Source organism: Elephas maximus, chromosome 15, assembly GCF_024166365.1.
Source record: "Elephas maximus indicus isolate mEleMax1 chromosome 15, mEleMax1 primary haplotype, whole genome shotgun sequence".
NCBI lineage: Eukaryota > Metazoa > Chordata > Mammalia > Proboscidea > Elephantidae > Elephas > Elephas maximus.
The window spans coordinates 43,251,606-43,269,923 of NC_064833.1; the positions used below are offsets into that span (position 1 = coordinate 43,251,606).

At 40.6% G+C, this 18,318-nt stretch overlaps 1 protein-coding gene across 2 annotated transcripts in view; it reads left to right on the forward strand.

The window, feature by feature from the left end:
- The first annotated feature begins 211 nt into the window (after nucleotides 1-211).
- STK3 (serine/threonine kinase 3) overlaps nucleotides 212-18,318 on the forward strand; it is a 310,488-nt gene continuing 292,381 nt past the window's right edge. For both annotated transcript variants that reach the window (XM_049854459.1, XM_049854460.1), the window contains exon 1: nucleotides 212-420. In XM_049854459.1, the coding sequence (XP_049710416.1) occupies nucleotides 395-420 (26 nt within the window). In that variant the 5' untranslated portion in view covers nucleotides 212-394. The remainder of the gene's footprint in view (nucleotides 421-18,318) is intronic.

Consider the following 18,318-nt stretch of genomic DNA (forward strand, 5'->3'; position numbering starts at 1 on the left):
ATTGGGGCAAAGGCAGCGAAGGCGAGTGAGGAGCAGAAGCTCTGGGCTAGCTCAAAGCCATGTGCCTCTAGCCTCACCTAGCTCTTCAGGCCAGTTACATACTGCCCCCCTTCCCCCTTCCCTGTACCACGGCCGGCCACGCCCCCGTCCCTGGCCCCGCCCACTGTCCCGGGAGTCCTGCAGGCTGCGGCTCAGGGGCGGGGCGGGCCAGGCCGGGCGGGAGGAGTCGCACGCCAGAGCGGGCGGAGGATCCGCTGCGGAGTTACGGGAAAGTTGGTCCGAGTTCCTGGAGTTTCCCTCGGCGGTTGCCCGGCCCAGCCGGCCGGTGCCCTAGCTCCATTTCCCCTTACAGCCTTCTCCGCCTGCTTGCTCCTTGCTTCTGTCCCCAGCCGCCATGGAGCAGCCGCCAGCACCCAAGAGGTAAGCAGCGTGGGCGGGGAGAAGGAGGAAAGCGCCCCGGCAGCCGCGGAGCGGGGCGGCTAGGCCTGGCCCGACCGCGACCCCTCCTGCCTGCTGGGCCTCGAGCTGGGCGCACCGAAGGTCCGGAGGCAGGTCCCAGTGTCCCGGCCGCGCCTGTCCCCGAGGCGAGGGGGCCCGAGGGGAGACCGCGATTGGCTTTCCCCGGGTGGCGGGGCCTGGCGCGCGTGGAAAGTCGGGTCTGCAGCGCCGGGCTCCCCGCAGCCCAACCTTAGGAGACTCCAGGGCGGGTCGAGTTTTTCCTGGTGGCAGTTCCACGAAGCCTGGGAGACGTAAAACTTGGAAATTATTGGTCTTCTTACAGCAATGTAGGCTTCTTGTCACATGTTCTTCATAATACCTCATTTTTTTGAGAATGTGTGTTGCTTACTTACCACTTAAGGAATTAAATATTAATAATTAGACAGCCTGTAGAACTTTGTGTATATGCTGCACTGACAGGTGTCTCCTCTCCCTCAAGTTCCGAAGTATTTATGGATGCAAGACAGTAGGAATCTTAAATTAGAAACACTCCCCCTTAGAGTTTTTTGTTTTTCTTTCAGCATTTAAAAATAGTGTTGCTTTGGTATTTATTGATAACTCATTTTTAATCTTTGATATTATATTGGAAATATAATGGAGTACACAGTAGATGCGTTTGAATGAATATTTTAAATGATTTTAGGAAGCTAAATAAAGGCTGTCCACTGATACAAGTTCAAAATGGCATTTTTTCCCAAGAATGAATTAACTGATGTCGGATAAATCGTTTAACCTCAGTCTTCCATTTATGATTTGTAAAATAAGTGTGCTGATCTTTCTCCCAGATAGTGCTGTTGTGAAAATTAAAGCTTTGATACTTAGAGCTCTTAAGTGGAAAGGTGTTGTATTCAAGAACATGGAATACTTAAAAAGGTAGGAACTTTGAGAGCTATTGTGAATTGTGTGACTTGACATGTGAGCCTTGAAGCCTGGAAACCATCTGTTCAGGTGAAAAGGGGGGTGGGGTGGGTGGAGGGGTTTTCAGAAGGAGTCTTCTATCAGAACCCTTGAAGCAAGTCACCTCATAGATTTTGTGAAAGTATCTGTATTCTAGAACTGACTGAGCACTCCGTTTTAATAGTATAGAAGAAAACTGGGAGCTTTTTTTTTTCTCTTCTGTTTTGGAAAGACTTGTGAAGTGGCACCTCTCAAATGATGCCATAGGTCAACTTTGAACAACTTTGAATTGGTAAAAGCTCTCAGTATTGATTAGCTCTACTGTAAGTTATCAGAGTTTCATAATAGGCATACGATGTAATGTCCTTGCCTTTGCAGGGACGTTAGAAGTAGTTGTGAGTGGGAATCCACTGGACGATAGTGGGAGGAGTGGGTGGTAATTCCATATGGTTGCACAACTGACAGACTTATTTTCAGCTCTCTTCAGAGAGACTTATGTTGATCCCTGAAGGTATTTCTGAAGAGTAAAAGATAAAAGTTACATTAGTCCCTTATATTTGAGTGTCCTTCAAATGTTTTTTTGTAGCATTTTCGTGTTCATAATTTCACTTAATTCTCACAGCTACCGTATTGGATAGGTTGGGTTACAGGGATTCATCTTATTTATAGATGACGACACTTAGCAGAGTTTGCCATATGGAATGCTATGAGGGGTTACTGACAGTGTGTTTGTGTTGTCCCTATTGATTATTACCTTCTAATAATAAAACATATCTACTATTTTTGAGGGCATACTGTTTGCTAGGAACTTACATTCCTTTATATAATCCTTCTAAATAATAGAAATCCTGGCTCTGCCACCTGCTAGTTCTAAATTTAAATTTCTTCGTCTGTAAAATGGAGAAAAGATTGAAGTTGTCAAGGGTTTCATTTTACTTGGATCCACAATCAACAGCCATGGAGGCAGCAGTGAAGAAATCAAAAGACGTATTGCATTGGGCAAATCTGCCGCAAAGGCCCTCTTCAAAGTGTTGAAGAGCAAAGATGTCACCCTGAAGACTAAGGTGCTCCCGACCCAAGCCATGGTATTTTCAATCACATCATATGCATGTGAAAGCTAGACAATGAATAAGGAAGACCGAAGAAGAGTTGACGCCTTTGAATTGTGGTGTTGGTGAAGAACATTGAATATACCATGGACTGCCAAAAGAACGAACAAATCTGTCTTGGAAGAAGTGTGGCCAGAATGCTCCTTAGAGGCAAGGATGGCGAAACTGCATCTTACATACTTTGGACATGTTGTCAGGAGGGTTCAGTCCCTGGAGAAGGACATCATGCTTGGCAGAGTACAGGGTCAGCGGAAAAGAGGAAGACCCTCAATGAGGTGGATTGACACAGTGGCTGCAACAATGAGCTCAAGCATATCAATGATTGTAAGGATGGCGCAGGACCGGGCAGTGTTTCGTTCTGTTGTGCATAGGGACACAATGAGTCGGAACCAACTGGACGGCACCTAACAACGACAAAAAAATGTCAGGATTCAGTGAGGTAGTATTTGAAGCACTTAGCACAGTGCTCTGTAATGTGTTCAGTATCATTTTTGTTAGCTGCTGTTGAGTTGGCCCCCAACTTGTGGTGACCTCATGTACAACAGGTTTGTACCAGTGTGATCCACAGGGTTTTTATTGGCTGATTTTTGGAAGCAGATTGCTAGGCCTTTCTTCCTAGTCCATCTTAGTCTGAAAGCTCCACTGAAACCTGTTCAGCATCGTAGCAACATGCAGTCCTTCACTGACAAATTGGTGGTGGCTATGCCTGAGGTGCATTGGTCGGGAATCTAACCTGGGCCTCCTGCGAGGAAGGTGAGAATTCTACCACTGAAAGACCACTGCCCTTGCAATAACGTTAATAGTTGTTATTATCAAGTGGAGGAGGTGCCAGAACCCTGGTCTGTTGCTTGCAAAGGCTGTGCACCCTCCCATTGTATCCAGTGATGCCTTTTTTTGAACCCCTTACTTGTTTTCTTAGCATTCCATGATGTGGTACTCATTTTTTCCTAAAATCTTCTCATCCCTTTTGCTTGTTCTCTCCTTAATCCCTGTAAAAACACCACCTTGCTTTTCTGTTTTGAGTAGTACTTCCTCAGTGCTCAGATATTTTACATAGTGTCATGGATTGAATTATGTCCCCCCAAAAATGTGTGTAGCAGTTTGGCTGGGCCATGATTCCTGGTATCGTGTGATTTTCCTATGTGTTGTAAATCCTGCCTCTGGGATTTAATTAGGAGGATGGGCGGCAGTTGTGTTAATGAGGCAGGACTCAACCTCCAAGATTGGATTCTGTCTTGAGGCAATCTCTTGAGATAAAAGAAGGAAGTGAGCAAAGAGACAGAGGGACCTCATACCACCAAGAAAGCAGTGCTGGGAGAGGAGTGTGTCCATTAGACCCAGGGCCCCTGTGCTGAGAAGCTCCTAGTCTGGGAGAAGATTGATGAGAAGTTCGACAGAGAAGCCTTCCTCTGGAGCTTACACCCTGAATTTGGACTTTTAGCCTACTTTACTGTGAGAAAACATATTTCTCTTTGTTAAAGCCATCCACTTGTGGTATTTCTGTTATAGCAGCACTAGATGACTAAGACAGAATTTGGTATTGAGAGTGGGGTGCTGCTTTAACAGTAAAATGGGGAAGCAATTTTGAAACCGTGGATGGATAGAGGAGTGACAGCAGCAGAGGACCAGTGCAGCAGAGAACCTGCAGTGGCAGAGAAGCGGCAACAGCAGAACCAGGAGACCAGTGCGAGAGGGCCGCTGGAGCCGACCCACAGAGCAAGAGAGCTGAGTGCCTGTGCACAGGAGGCTTCCTGGCAGATTGGGGTGCCTCAGGGCAATTATCGGTGGAGCTACAGAGCTCTGGAACACTGGCCCTGGCAGGGCAGTTGTGGGGCATGAGGCCCTAGGATCCCAGAGGCCAAGAAACCAGGAAGCAGAAGCTGAAGAGACAAAACAAGAAGTCGAGCTGCCTTAGTCTCAAAAGGTATGGCCGTGACCTCAGGGGTTTCAAAGGGTGGAGCCATGGCCTCTGGTGTTTCTAAGGGTGGAGTTGCCACTCACATGGATGAAGAGAATGGTGTGCCTAAAGCCAAGGGGGCAGAGTTGCTGTCCCAGTGGGCCTGGAAGGTGGAGCTGAAGCCCAGGGCCAGGGGCCTCCACTCAGAATCCAGAGAGTGTGGCCATACCTAAAGTCTGGAGGGCAGGGTTATTGTGTAAATTGTCTCGGAGAACAGAGGATTATTTTCAGAGCTTTGAGGGCTAATGTAATGTGTTCTGCTGACTTGCTTGGTGCCTGTTATCCCTTCTTTTCCTACAGTTTCTCCAATTTGTAATGGAAATGTCTAGCTTGTGCCTGTTCTGCCATTGTACCTTTGGAAGCAGATAACTTGTATTCTAGATATCAAGGATGAAGAGGAATTTTTGGATTTTGGGCTTGGAGTAGATTTAAGGCTTTTTGCTATGATATGATGAATATGTTTTGCATGTTGCAAGGATGTGATTTTTGGGGGGCCAAAGGGTGGAATGTCATGGATTGAATTTTGTCCCCCCAAAAATGTGTGTATCAATTTGGCTGGGCCATGCTTCCTGGTATTATGTGATTTTCCCATGTGTTGTAAATTCTGTCTCTGTGATGTTAATGAGGGAGGATGGGTGGCAGTTGTGTTAGTGATGCAGGACTCAACCTCTGAGATTGGGTTGTGTCTTGAGACAATCTCTTGACATAAAAGAGAGAAGCAAGCAGAGAGACAGGGGGGCCTCATACCACTAAGAAAGCAGTGCCAGGAACAGAGCACGTCCTTTAGACCTGGGGTCCCTGTGCTGGGAAGGTCCTAGTCCAGGAGAAGATTGATGAAAAGGCTGACAGAAAGAGAGAGCCTTCTTCTGGAGCTGACACCCTGAATTTAGACTTTTAGCTCACTTTACTGGGAGAAAATAAACTCTTCGTTAAAGCCATCCACTTGTGGTATTTCTGTTACAGCAGCACTAGATGTCTAAGACACATGGTCATGTATATACTGCTGATATTCAAGTCTGTATGACCAGCAGCTGCTACTTGGTTTTTACTTTTGATTTTCTCATGTAGATCTACTCTTTAATTTTTCCATCTAGTTTGTCACTAGATTTTATGAAATTTCCATCGAAAAGACTGGATTCATTTTTATCCTTATGATTCACAGCATCACCACCCCATTCCAGGGTTTTATGACCCTCACTCTTGAATTACAGCAGTGCCTTCTAACTGAGCATTTTAGTCCAGTGGTTTTAAAAAATATTTTAACAGCAGAAACATTTTAATAGCAAAAGGGCTCTATTTGACATGGAGGGAGGGCACCAAGACAGGGTTCCCAGTGCCTTACATCCTTCCTTTCCCTTCTTGCTGTCCTACCAAAAAACAAACCAAACCCATTGCCGAAGAGTTGATTCTGACTCATAGCAACTCTATTGGACAGAGTAGAACTGCCCCACAGGGTTTCCAAGGAGTGGCTAGTGAATTCTAACTGCCAGCCTTTTGGTTGGCAACTGAACTCTTAACCACTGCTCCGCCAGTGCTGTCCTACAGAAATTCCTAAAATTCTGTAGAACATAGCTTGCTTTAGTTTATCCTGCGCATAGCTTCTGGATTTATTTTGCTAAAACATCCCTTCAGTCAGTCGTGTTGTTCTTGTTAGCTGCCATCAGGTTGGTCCCTGACAACAGAATTAAATGCTGCCTGATCCTGCACCATCCCCATGATTGGTCGTGGATTGGACTGTTGTTGTAGGGTTTTCATTGGCCAATTTTCGGAAGTAGATTGCCAGGCCATTCTTTTTAGGCCATCTTAATCTGAAAGCTTCGCTGAACCCTGTTCAGCATTACATGTAAGTCTCCACTGACAGATGGATGATGGGTATGCATGAGATGTATTGGCTGGGAATTGAACCTGTGTCTCCTGTATGGAAAGTGAGAATTCACTGAATGACCAATGCCCCTGACCTCAATCAAGCTATTCCTTTTTTTCGAATTAGGGTCACTTTTGTGTACTTAGTATCCAAGGACTCCATCACTTGGTCTCTGCCTTCCGTTACTATTCTCCGTGGTGAATCTGTCATCAGTTTCTCTTTTATTCTTTATTTAGGACATAGGTTGTTGGTACTCCCAGCTTTCCTTTTGTTCATGCCTTGCCTTTGGAAATGTTATTTTTTTGCTGGTAATCTGTGTTTTAGTTTTCCTTCAAGGCCTGTTTTATATCTTCTTTGAGAACTTTTTGGTTTAAAATATTTCTCTGTATTTCTGATATCATATCCATTTGATTATATGCCATCTTCACATTGTTTTTTGTTTTTAATCAAGAAATTTTAGATATCCAGAAGATAATGGGGGCTAATTTAATAAATACTTATGTGTCCAATAGTTGAAGCCTGCTATTAATTGCATTCTTATCATTTGCATTCCTCTATTCCTCAGAGGGTAATCACTGTCCTGGGTTGGGTATTTATCATTTCCCATACATGTCTATACTTATGATGTTTGTGTGTGTGTGTGTGTATGTGTCTCTCTGATGTTTTGGCTTAAGTCTGATTGTTAGGGCCAGCTTTGTCATTGACTTTGAAATTTGTTTCTCTGGGTATCATTCTTGTCTTTCTTTGGGAGTTGGAGATTCCAAGGGCTGAGAGTCATGATTTAGAGTCCTAGACAATCTATAGGATCCCTCTTGCTCTCTCATTCATTGATTTGGTCTCCCCAAGGAAGCTTGTCTTACACATAGGCAATAGATGTGATCACCCACATTACTGACTTGAGGTAACAGATTTTCTTAGCAGGTCTGTCACAGAGGTCCTTCTTAGAATGAAGTCCCTCCGGGGAGGAAAATCAATCAAATTGTTATCATTAGCATTTTGGGCAGTTGAGTTTATCAGAATTCTTTGTAGGGAACAGCTAACTGAGAGAAAATGGCCACAGAATAGGAAAGTTTTGGTAAGTAGAAAGGGAAAATGCTCAAAACATGGGCTATTCACCACATAGGACATTCGTAGAGGGGAACATGGGTCTTTACAGTAGACAGGTGGGCAGCATGAGAAGTCTGATTGCTGGAGGGAAGGTAGTTGTATTACAGTCTGGAAACTAGAAGTTCTAAATCAGAATGTTGGCTGTGCTGATTCCTTCTGATGGCTCTGAGGGAGAATCTGTTTCATGCCTCTCTCCTAGCTTCTGGTGATGGCTCGCGATCATTGGCATTCCTTGACTTGTAGATGCACAACGCTGGTCCTGCCTGCATGGTCACAGGACTGTTTTTCCCACTCTCTCTGTGTGTTTCTTCTCCTCTTTTGTGAGGATAGAACTCATACTGGATTAGGACCACCCTACTTTATGTTAAATGAACTGACAAAGGTCCTATTTCCAAACAAGGTCACAGTCATAGGTACATGAGTTAGGACTTCATCATATCTTTTTCAGAACACAATTCAATCCATAACAAAGTGTAAAGTATAAACCATTCATGTATTATTTGGCATGAAGAGCTTAAATCATTTTATAGCATCCATAGCTATGACCTTAGACTACGAATAAGGAATGGAAATAAATAGCAAGGAACTTTCTCAACTCTCAGGAGTTGAGTTGAGTGAGACAAAGCAGCAAACCAGACAAATAGATAGTAAAAACTGAAAACCAAACCCTTTGCTTTCGAGTTTGATTCCAACTCATAGTGACCCTATAGGACATAGTAGAACTGCCCCATAGAGTTTCCAAGGAGTGGCTGGTGGATTTGAACTGCTGACCTTTTGGTTAGCAGCTAAGCTCTTAACTACTGTGTCATCAGTAGGGAATTAGAAAATCATGAAGATGTTGTAGTGAGAAAAGGGGTGGTCTTCATTTTATGTTTTTTATGTTCATGTGTCCTTGGAATGTTAAAAAGTAAAATTCTTGTGTGCCTCTTCTCTGAGAGATTCAATAAGTGAGAAGCTAGAGTTGTCTTTGAGAGGGTGAACTCTAAGAACTCTTAAAAAAAACAAAGCCACAGCCTCAGGGAGGAGGTCCTGGGGAAGTTCCCAGCTTAAGAGGCAGGCAGGCAGGGGACAGGTAGTCCAAGGGGAAGGAACCAAGCAAACTGGAGCAACTTCTTGAGTTAAGAACTTGGTTCTTAAAGCATATGCTGCCTTTCCTTCAGCTGTTCTTGGTTAATTTGAGGTGGCACCAACTCTATCAGAATTGATTTAGGCCCTGTAGATGGAAGCAGTCAATTGGTTCTTGCTTTCTAGAGATAGGGTGTGATGATAAAATCTGGGGCAGCTCCTGGTGAACAAAAGTTAGTTGCACATGAAACTCAGTCTTCAACCAAATCTAGGCAATGATTAATTTATCTATTGTTCTTTGAGGGTTTAAGATATAACATATACTAGTACTGAAGAATTTGTTAGAAATGTGAAAAAAAGGTAAATAATATGAAACACGCAAGTTAGATTGAAATTTGTTTTTCTGAGGTAATCTAAATGCTTGTTCCAGAAATGTGTATCAGTAAAACTTTAATAAAAGCTTCTTGTTTGGATCTTGTTTGAAAAAAAAAAAAAACGGTGCTCAGAATTTATGAAGAATCTCATTTTTCTGGTTACGGAGAAGTTTGTTGAACTTGAGGTCACTTTCACTTCAGGCCATAATATATTAGTGGCTAAGTAATAAATGCATTTTACTTGAGACCTGATACAGACCCACATGTATAAAAAACTAAAAAGTGTGTGATATCTTCTGATTTTTTTGATATTTTCTGTTCTATTCTATTTCATTAAAAAAATGCTAGTTATAACCCACCAAATTATTTTCATGACCCGCTAATGGGTTGTGATCTACAGTTTGAAAAAAACATTGTTGATGTTTGTAGTAAGTAACAATCGGGAAACAGAGTTCATTTCCAACTTCATCCTGATACTTAAAAAGCAAAGATGGCAACCAAAGAAATCCCGAATGGTGTTAACTTTTAACAACTTCCTTAGGATTCTAGAAAGGGAAGAGGTGAAGGGGAGAGAGGATCAAATATTTAAAAGCTGCTGTATTTTGAACACTTTATACAGATTGCAATTGCAGTATGGGAAAATGCAAAACAATTATCTGTGATGTCTGACAGTTTACAAAGGAAAATGTAATACATGAAGGTTGCTACCAGGCCAAGGCTCATTTGCCTTCTGGCGTAGACTGAGCCTTTGCACTGGGAACATCCAACTATAATTATGATGACCTCAATTTCTGACTCCCTACCAGCCCCACCCTCTTTAACTACCAAGAGTCTTTGCATTTTTCTTCTAAAGAGAAAATTTATGCTCTCAGTTAGAAACTTTCATTTTTAGCGTTCCCTCAAGTTTTTTGTTGTGATGTTATTTGAATTGCCTCATATATGTTAGGTTTATTCTAATTTCAGGAAGCTCTAAAAACAAATATTCTATATTTAAAATGTTTCAACACATCTCTTTTTTCTCCATGGAGTCTCAAGTTAAATAAATGAAAGTGGCAAAATGTGTAAACAGGCAAGTATGAATATTAAAAAGATCATTGTTTGCAAATTGAATATTATGGTGCAGATTATTTTGAACTTCTTAAAAGTAGGTCAAAGGATATATCTTGAATACTGGCTTCATAGCAAAGTGAGAATTACAGAAAGTTGTTAACATGAATGATGTAGTTAATATAGGTGCACATGAGGTAATATTGTATGTGGGTTCTGAGTCCGTAGAGTTTATATGATACCAGACATCTTAGTAAAGAGGTGAAGCTGAGTAAATTTTTCAGATGTTTCCAGGCATCTTGTGTTATTAGATGCCATTGAGTTGATTCCAACTCATAGCAACCCAGTGTGCCAAAGTAGAACTGCCCTGTATGGTTTTCTAGATTGTAATCTTTATTGAAGTAGATTGCCAGGTCTGTTCTCCTGTGGAGCCACTGGCTGGGTTTGAACTGCCAGTCTTTTGGTTAGCAGCCAAGCACTTAACCATTATGCTACCAGGGCTGCTGCTGCTGCCTTTTTTTTTTTTTTTTTAATTGTACTCTCGATGAAGGTTTACAGGGCAGATTAGTTTCTCATTGAACAGTTAATACACATATTGTTTTGTAACTTTGGTTGCCAACCCCACAACATGTCAACACTCTCCCTGTCTTGATCTTGGGTTCCCCATTACCAGCTTTCCTGTCCCCTCCTGCCTTTTCGTCCTTGCCCCTGAGCTGGTGTGCCCATTTAGTCTTGTTTTGTTTTGTGGGCCTCTCTAATCTTTGGCTGAAGTGTGAATCTCAGGATTGACTTCACTACTGAGTTGAAAGGGTGTCCAGGGAGCATACTCTTAGGGTAGCCACCAAGGTTTCTTGATACACAGGCATGCACACATGTGTGCACACACATACATACACATACACTTACATACATGCACACATATTTTGTTTAAAAAATTGGGGAAGCTATTGAGCATTTGTGATTCCAAGGATAGGTAGTTTCTGTATTCAAAATATAGAATATTCTTCTTTGTCCAAATTATCTTTTCATTTTTAGGATTGTTGGTTTTCTAAAATCATGGGCCCTAGGTTTCTATAGTTGGAAAGGAATGCAAATTAAAATTATTTTTGTAATATAGGTGACTTTTTCTATATTTCGGGAAAGCATAAGGTGAAGATAATAGAATTCACATGTAGATACAAACTAGAGCTCTTGGGGATGATTTGTCATGATATCAAAGTCTGCATTATTTTCATGGAGCATACTGTAAAATAAATTTAATAAAATTTCATGTCATTGGGGTTTGTAGCTCAGATTCTGCTTTAATGTTTGAAAATGTTTAGATGTCCCTTCAATAAACATTTATTGTAGACCTCTTGTAGCCAGGTACTGTGCCAGGTATCAGGGATTCAAAATTTAGTAAGACTATTCATAAATTAGAAAGACCAGAACATGGGGTAGCATGAGATGGTGATTGTTCAAATTTAGGGCTTCCAGAAAACTATTTTCAGTATTTCTCCCCCATTTTGGTAATGTCTTGTTGTTAGCTGCCGTTGAATTCGGCCCCCGACTCACGATGATCCCGATGTAATGTCGTTGGACACGTTTAATAGTAAAGAACAGAAACTTACTTAGACCAGTTCAAATAAAAGAGATTTATTAGGAGGAAAAAGGAGACTGAACCTATGTGCAGGGTGCATGGCTGGGTACTGTGGCAACTAGAAATACAGCTTCATTTTTAGGACTCTTGGTTCTCTGAAATCTTATAGTCGTAAAAGCATGCAAATTATGTTTTTGTAATTTAGATGTACATTTAAAATATTTGAGGAAAGCATCAAGTAAGGATAACAGGCAGCTAATTTCCTTGGCTCTTAGGAGCCACATGGTCTCCTCTCCCTGATAGGTTGCCACATTCTGTGTTTTTTTTTCCCCCCTGAAAACTGGCTTTCTTTACTCACTGGTCACTGTGCTCAAAGCAGAAATTGGTTGTCAGCCTTGAGTTCGTTGATTTGCTTGTATATTAACAAATTCAGCAATTATTGTGCATTTTTCAAATACTAGATGCTGGGTACATTGGTGAATGAAATAAATGGAACCTTTGTCCCTATAGAACATGCATTCTAGTTGGAGCTTGAGCTATGAAGGATAGAAGTAACATGTATTGATAGAAAATAATGCCGGAGCATAGTTACTAGGGCAGTTGAGGGAGGCTTCTCTGAGAAGATATTAAAGCTGCAACTTGAGGAGGTTGAGAAGTAATCAGTGTGAGCAGTGGGAGAAGAGTGTTCCAGGCAAAGGGAAAAGCTACGAGGACTGAAGGTGGGAAAGAGCTTAGTGTACAGGAGGAATTGAAATGAAGTCATAGTGGCTGTGTTGTGGAATGGAAGAAAGTGGCTTCAGATAAGGTCAGAGAGTTGGGCAGAGACTCAGTGATGCAGGCCATGGAAAGAAAGTTGGATTTAAGTCAAAGTGCGGTGGGCTGTCATTAAAGAATTTAAGCAGGATTTTAAATAATTTATGTATTTAAAGATCATTCTGTTGAAGAGGTTGTAGAGGATTAAGAATAAAAGCAGGGAAACAAGTTAGTAGGCTATTGTAAGAGTTCATGGTTAGAGATGCAGAGTCAGTAGAGGGGAGAAGTGGACAGATTTAAGTTATATTTTGGGGTTAGAAATGAAGGACTTACTGATAGGCTAGAGTGGGGGAATGAGGGAGAAAGAGACTCAATCCTGGCTCTTAGGTTTGGGTTTGAGCAAGTTGGTGAGATGGGGTAAGACTGGGAGAGGAACAGGGTTGTGTATTCATAGTCTCTTTCTTGAAGTTCCACGCTCCCAGGAAAGTGAATCTGATTGGTCCGAAGTGTTATATTAGGTGGTTCTCTTGGGAGAGGTAGTGGATAGGGAGGAAATAATGGGCTCTGACTTTTTTTTTTTTAACAACTCTTGATAAAGAACTAGACTAGAGAATGGGAAATGTACCCAAACTTTGTTAGGTGTTGAAATGTTCAGATGTATTGGTATTCTGCTATTTTAAAAATCTTTTTATTGTAAAATCAAACATTGGTACAGAACAAATGTATAACTTGGTTAATTATTATAAGGCAGACATCCTTGTAGTCATCATTCAGGTTAAGAAATAGAACTTTGCCATCCACCCTAGAAGCCCCGTTCTTTTCTCTAAGTAAGTATATCCTGACTTTTAAAGTAATAACCTAAATGTACATTGCTAGACACTCTAGGTTAGTCTTGCTAATTAAAACGGAGTCGTCATTTTTAGGTTAGTCTTTCACCCCTTTCTTTTCCTTTTATCTGTTGAAGAGCCCGGGCTGTTTGAACTGTATATTTTCCACAGTCTGGAATTTGGTGATTACTTACTCAGTGTGCACTTCAGCATGCTCTTTTGACCTCTGTTTCCTGCAAATGCGCATCTGGGTCCAGAGACTGGATCAGACTAAAGTTCAGTCCCTTTAGGCATTGTTATAGGTGATGTTTGGCAAGACCATAGACCAAAAAACCAAGCCAGTTGTTGTTGAGTCATTTTTGACTCATGGTAACCCCTTATGTTTCAGAGTAGAACTGCACTCTGTAGGGTTTTCAATGTCTGTGACCTTTCAGAAGCAATTGATCAGGGCTTTTTTCTGAGGCCATGGGTGGGTTTGAACTGTCAAACTTTTCAGTTAGTAGCCCCGTGCTTGACTGTTTTACTCCACCCAGGGACTCTGGCAAGACTCTTGTTGTTGTTAGGTGCCCTGAAGTCAATTCCAACTCATATTGACCCTATAGGACAGAGTAGAACTGCCGCATAGAGTTTCCAAGAAGCGGCTGGTGGATTTGAACTGCCGACCTTTTGATTAACAGGCAAACTCTTAACCACTACACCACCAGGGCCCTGGCAAGACTATCAGAAACAACCAAACCCGTTGCCGTCGAGTTGATTTCTACCCATAGTGACCTTAGAGGACAGAGTAGAGCTGCCCCATTAGAGTTTCCAAGGAGCACCTGGGAGATTTGAACTGCTGACTCTTTCGTTAGCAGCCGTAGCACTTAGCCACTAAATAATTGCTCTGAATAAAATTTATAGTTCATGTAATTCATGAGAATCACAAGAAACATGAGTCCAGTTGAGTAATGAAATTCCAGAAAGTTCCAGTAGAAATTAAAAATACATGTACTAATTAACTCTTGAGAAGAAAGTATTTTGATGACTTTCTTTTCCTGGCAGATTGAGTTTTCCATTCATGTACTTGATTGTTGTTGTATGTTTCCTATTTTTTTTGTTTTTGTTTTTTGAAAAAGAATTGAAGTACCAGGCCAATAATGAGAAAACGAGATTTATCCCTGTTTATATAGTATTTATTTATTTATTTATTATATAGTATACAGACTCCCAGCATCTTGGTTATCAGCTTTCTTTAAAATCCACAAAAATCTCCTGTGGTATGTAAGAGCCTACCAAAACAGTTATATGGTATACCTTTAAAAGTACTCAGTGTCATTGGGAAGTGGGATGTACCACATAGTGGATTTTCCAAGTGAATGAAGTAGATCACTTTAAGCATCAAACTTTTAAAACATTTCAAACAGTTTTGATGAGAAGTCATTTTAAGATGCAGACACATGACTCAGTCTTTGAGATTGATCGTTTGCTTTCTTGATTGCTAAATATTATTTTTTAATCAATTTTAGTTATACACTGACACCATCAAGTGCACTTCTGGCATGTTTGAAGCTTTGTTATTGGGTTAATGACTCCATGTAGCTGCTTGATTTGATGTGGTTTTTTTTTTTAAGACCTAGTCTTTTGTTCTTTTATCTACCATTTCTCATTGCTGTGTCCTTCTCTAAACTGCAGCTTATCTTAGAAATAGTTATCTGATCTGACAGTAGCTCTTCCTCTCTCAAAGTAAAGTACAGGCTCGTTGTGTCCATTCTTGCTTGCCAGGGAGGCCCTTTTCTCTTCTGGATTCATAGTTACATCTTGAAAATTATCTTTTGACTAAGAAGAACATCATTATTATTCATTATGCAGTGAAGAGGGAGAGAAATTATTCCAAACCTTCTGAAGTTTCTAAAATTTAATATGAAAATAACCAGATTTTTTGCATCAACAAAGAGCAGGATTCTTTATAAAAAAATATATATATATATATATATATATTTTATAATGCATTTAACATTCCCAAGTTAAAAAAAAAAAAAAGATTCTGTTATTTTGGAGCATTACTTAAATTTTAATGACCCGGTGGTGTTACCAGAGTGAATTTGAGTTTCAGAGAGTTCTTATGCCCATCTGGATGCAACAATATGGCATTTATAGTAGCCTGTTTTTAATTTCTGTGAGTGAGATATTTTGAGCTGTTTATCTTTCTTATAATGATTTTTTTTTTTTTCTATGAGACAGAGCTGAGATTTTTAGATGTTATCTTCATTTCTAAAAAAACTAAACAGGTAAAAATAATTCCAGTGAAGAAAACTGAAAATTATTTTTACAGAGCACCAAAATCATGGAGGAACTCTCTCTCAGTCTCCTTCCCACAGTTTGTTTTCAAACTGCTGTGTAATCAAACTGCGCTGAGAAATCAAGCAGAATAGTGGCCATCTGTGCCAACAGCTGAGAACAGCTACCACCTCCACAACCCCCATCTCTGTACATGAAAGCCTAGAAAAATTAAACATAGTACACAGTGCAGAACCCCTGGAATGATACACATGTTTTAATTTCATCAGAGTTAAGCCTTCTTTGAAGTTATACTTTTATTAATATATTAATGTTCGGGCTTATTGTAGTTGACTCCAGTATTCCGGTAGGGATTCGTGTGGGGAGTTGTGAGGGTATAAAGCCTAAATCCTTATATTTTATCTTAAAAAATTTGAGATGTAGGGAAATAAATGAGGAAGAAAAGATCTAAGTAAATCCATGTGTCATGGATTGAATTAAAAAAAACCACTGCCATCGAGTCAATTCTGACTCATAGCGACCGTACAGGACAGAGTAGAACTGTCCCGCAGGGTTTCCAAGGAGCGCCTGGCAGATCTGAACTACTGACCTTTTGGTTAGCAGCCATAGCACTTAACCACTATGCTATCATGGTTTCCGGATTGAATTACGTCCCCACAAAAATGTGTGTATTAACTTGGTTAGGCCATGATTCCCAGTATTCTGTGTTGTCCACCATTTTGTGATTATAATTTTACGTTAAGAAGATTAGGGTGAGATTGTAACACCACCCTTACTCAGGTCACCTCCCTGATCCAACGTGAAGGGAGTTTCCCTGGGGTGTGGCCTGTACCACCTTTTCTCTCTCAAGAATCTGCGAGAGTCTTTTATTAAGAGATAAAAAAGGGAAGCAAGCAGAGAGTTGGGGACCTCATACCACCAAAAAAGAAGCACCAGGAGCAGAGCTCGTCCTTTAGACCTGGGGTTTCTGTGCAGAGAAGCTCCTAGTCCTGGATAAGATTGACGAGAAAGACCTTCAAGAGAGCCTTCCCCTGGAGCTGATGCTCTGAATTTGGACTTCTAGCCTACTAGACTGAGAAAATAAATTTCTCTTTGTGAAAGCCATCCACTTGTGGTATTTTTCTTTTACCAGGACTAGACACCAGGTTTTAAGTGTAGGTAGTGTCTTTGGCACGTACCAGTGGATTTTTCTATATGGCAGGTCCATGGATAGACCTTGGCAAGTTCCATATGGAATTATACTCTTTCATTTTTAATCAGTTTAAAGATTCTGTAGCCTTTTTTAGTTCTCAGACCTAGGTATGGCCGTTAGGTATTTAAAAATCTTTATAATAAACTGGATTAAAATTTATGAGCTTTATAGGTATGCATATTTCTTATAAAGTTATTTTTAATTTTTACTTTAGTAGGACAAATATGTTGGAGCATTTTCAAATGTGCTGTTTTATGTTGTCTGCATTTTCTGGATTTATGTTTTAAAAAAAATTAGTTATTCAAAAAGTGAATGCAGTAACACGCCTTTAGGGCCAGGGCGTATGTTGCAGCTCTTGTTAACTTTGTATACCTAGGTTTGTTACAAGAAATTAAAAGGAATCATAGGAATCATCTTACTTTTCAGTTGATGGTAAGTGGAAAAAATTTAGAAAATAAAAATGAGAGATTCTGTGAGTGAAGGAAGAGAAAATTTCAGCTTCTTTTCCTTTAAATCTTTGCTGGGAAATTATATTGTTAGAACTCCAACCTGAGGGGAAAGGGTAAGAGTTGTAAAAATAAGACTTTCATTTGATTTTGAAGTCTTCTCTTCACTGCAGAGCATATATTTTCTTGGGTGGGTTCAGCTCATTTTAGTGCCAATAATTAAACATCTTTAAATTTTAATATAATTTTATAACAGTAAATATACTATGAGATCACCAAGTTACTTCTTTACTATTAAGGGAAACCCTGGTGGCATAGTGGTTAAGCGCTACGGCTGCTAACCAGAAGGTCAGCAGTTCGAATCTGCCAGGTGCTCCTTGGAAACTCTATGGGGCAGTTCTGCTCTGTCCTGTAGGGTCGCTATGAGTCAGAATTGACTTGAAGGCACTGGGTTTGTTTTTTTTTTTTTTTTTTGGTTTTACTCTTAAGACCCTGATACTAACTAGCAAAAATGATTGAGAACCAGTGTTTTAGAGTCGTACAGACCTTGGTTCTAATCTCAACTCTACTATTCAGTGCAGTACAATGGTGGGCAGGTTACTTTACCTTTCCAAGTCTCAGTATTAGTAAAATGGAGATACCTTCTCTTTGGGTTTTGTGGAGATTAAATGAGAGCGATTGTAAAGCATTTGTCTCTGAAGACAGTTCCCAGTGTTTTCAGAAAGTTGTCTGGCATTGTCTTTTAAACACGGACGTAACTTTCCAGGAGGATGAAAGGGCAACTTTCACTTGGATCTATATATTCCAGTTGAGGCTTTTTTTTTTTTTTGAATCAGTCATTACTTTGGCACTAAACATTTATAAAAATGTTTAGCCCTTAAAAAGGAAAAGGGAGCAGAAGAAAATGATTCTTTATTAGACTGAGGCAAAATGTACTTCCTTTGGTTGAAGTAGAAAAGGTGTTTGGTTTTGTGGATTCAAGATCAGATTCAACATCATTGTGTAATTTAGAAATTGCTCATTAACTCTGAATTTGAGGCTTTTTGATGTTGCTTAATCATAAGTTAAGAACTGAAGGATGAAAACTTTTCATGTGTTTTAAAGATGTATGACTTTTGTAACAGTATTCAAGATGAAACAATTGACGGCAAACCAAAAGGTCAGAAGTTCAAATCCACCAGTGGCCCCTTTGGAAACTATGAGTCGGAATTGATTTAACGGTAGTGGGTTTGGATTTAGGAATCCCTGGGTGGTATAAACGGTTAAGCCCTTGACTACTAGGTGGATGGTTGGAAGGTGGAACCCACACATAACCCAGCGCCGTCG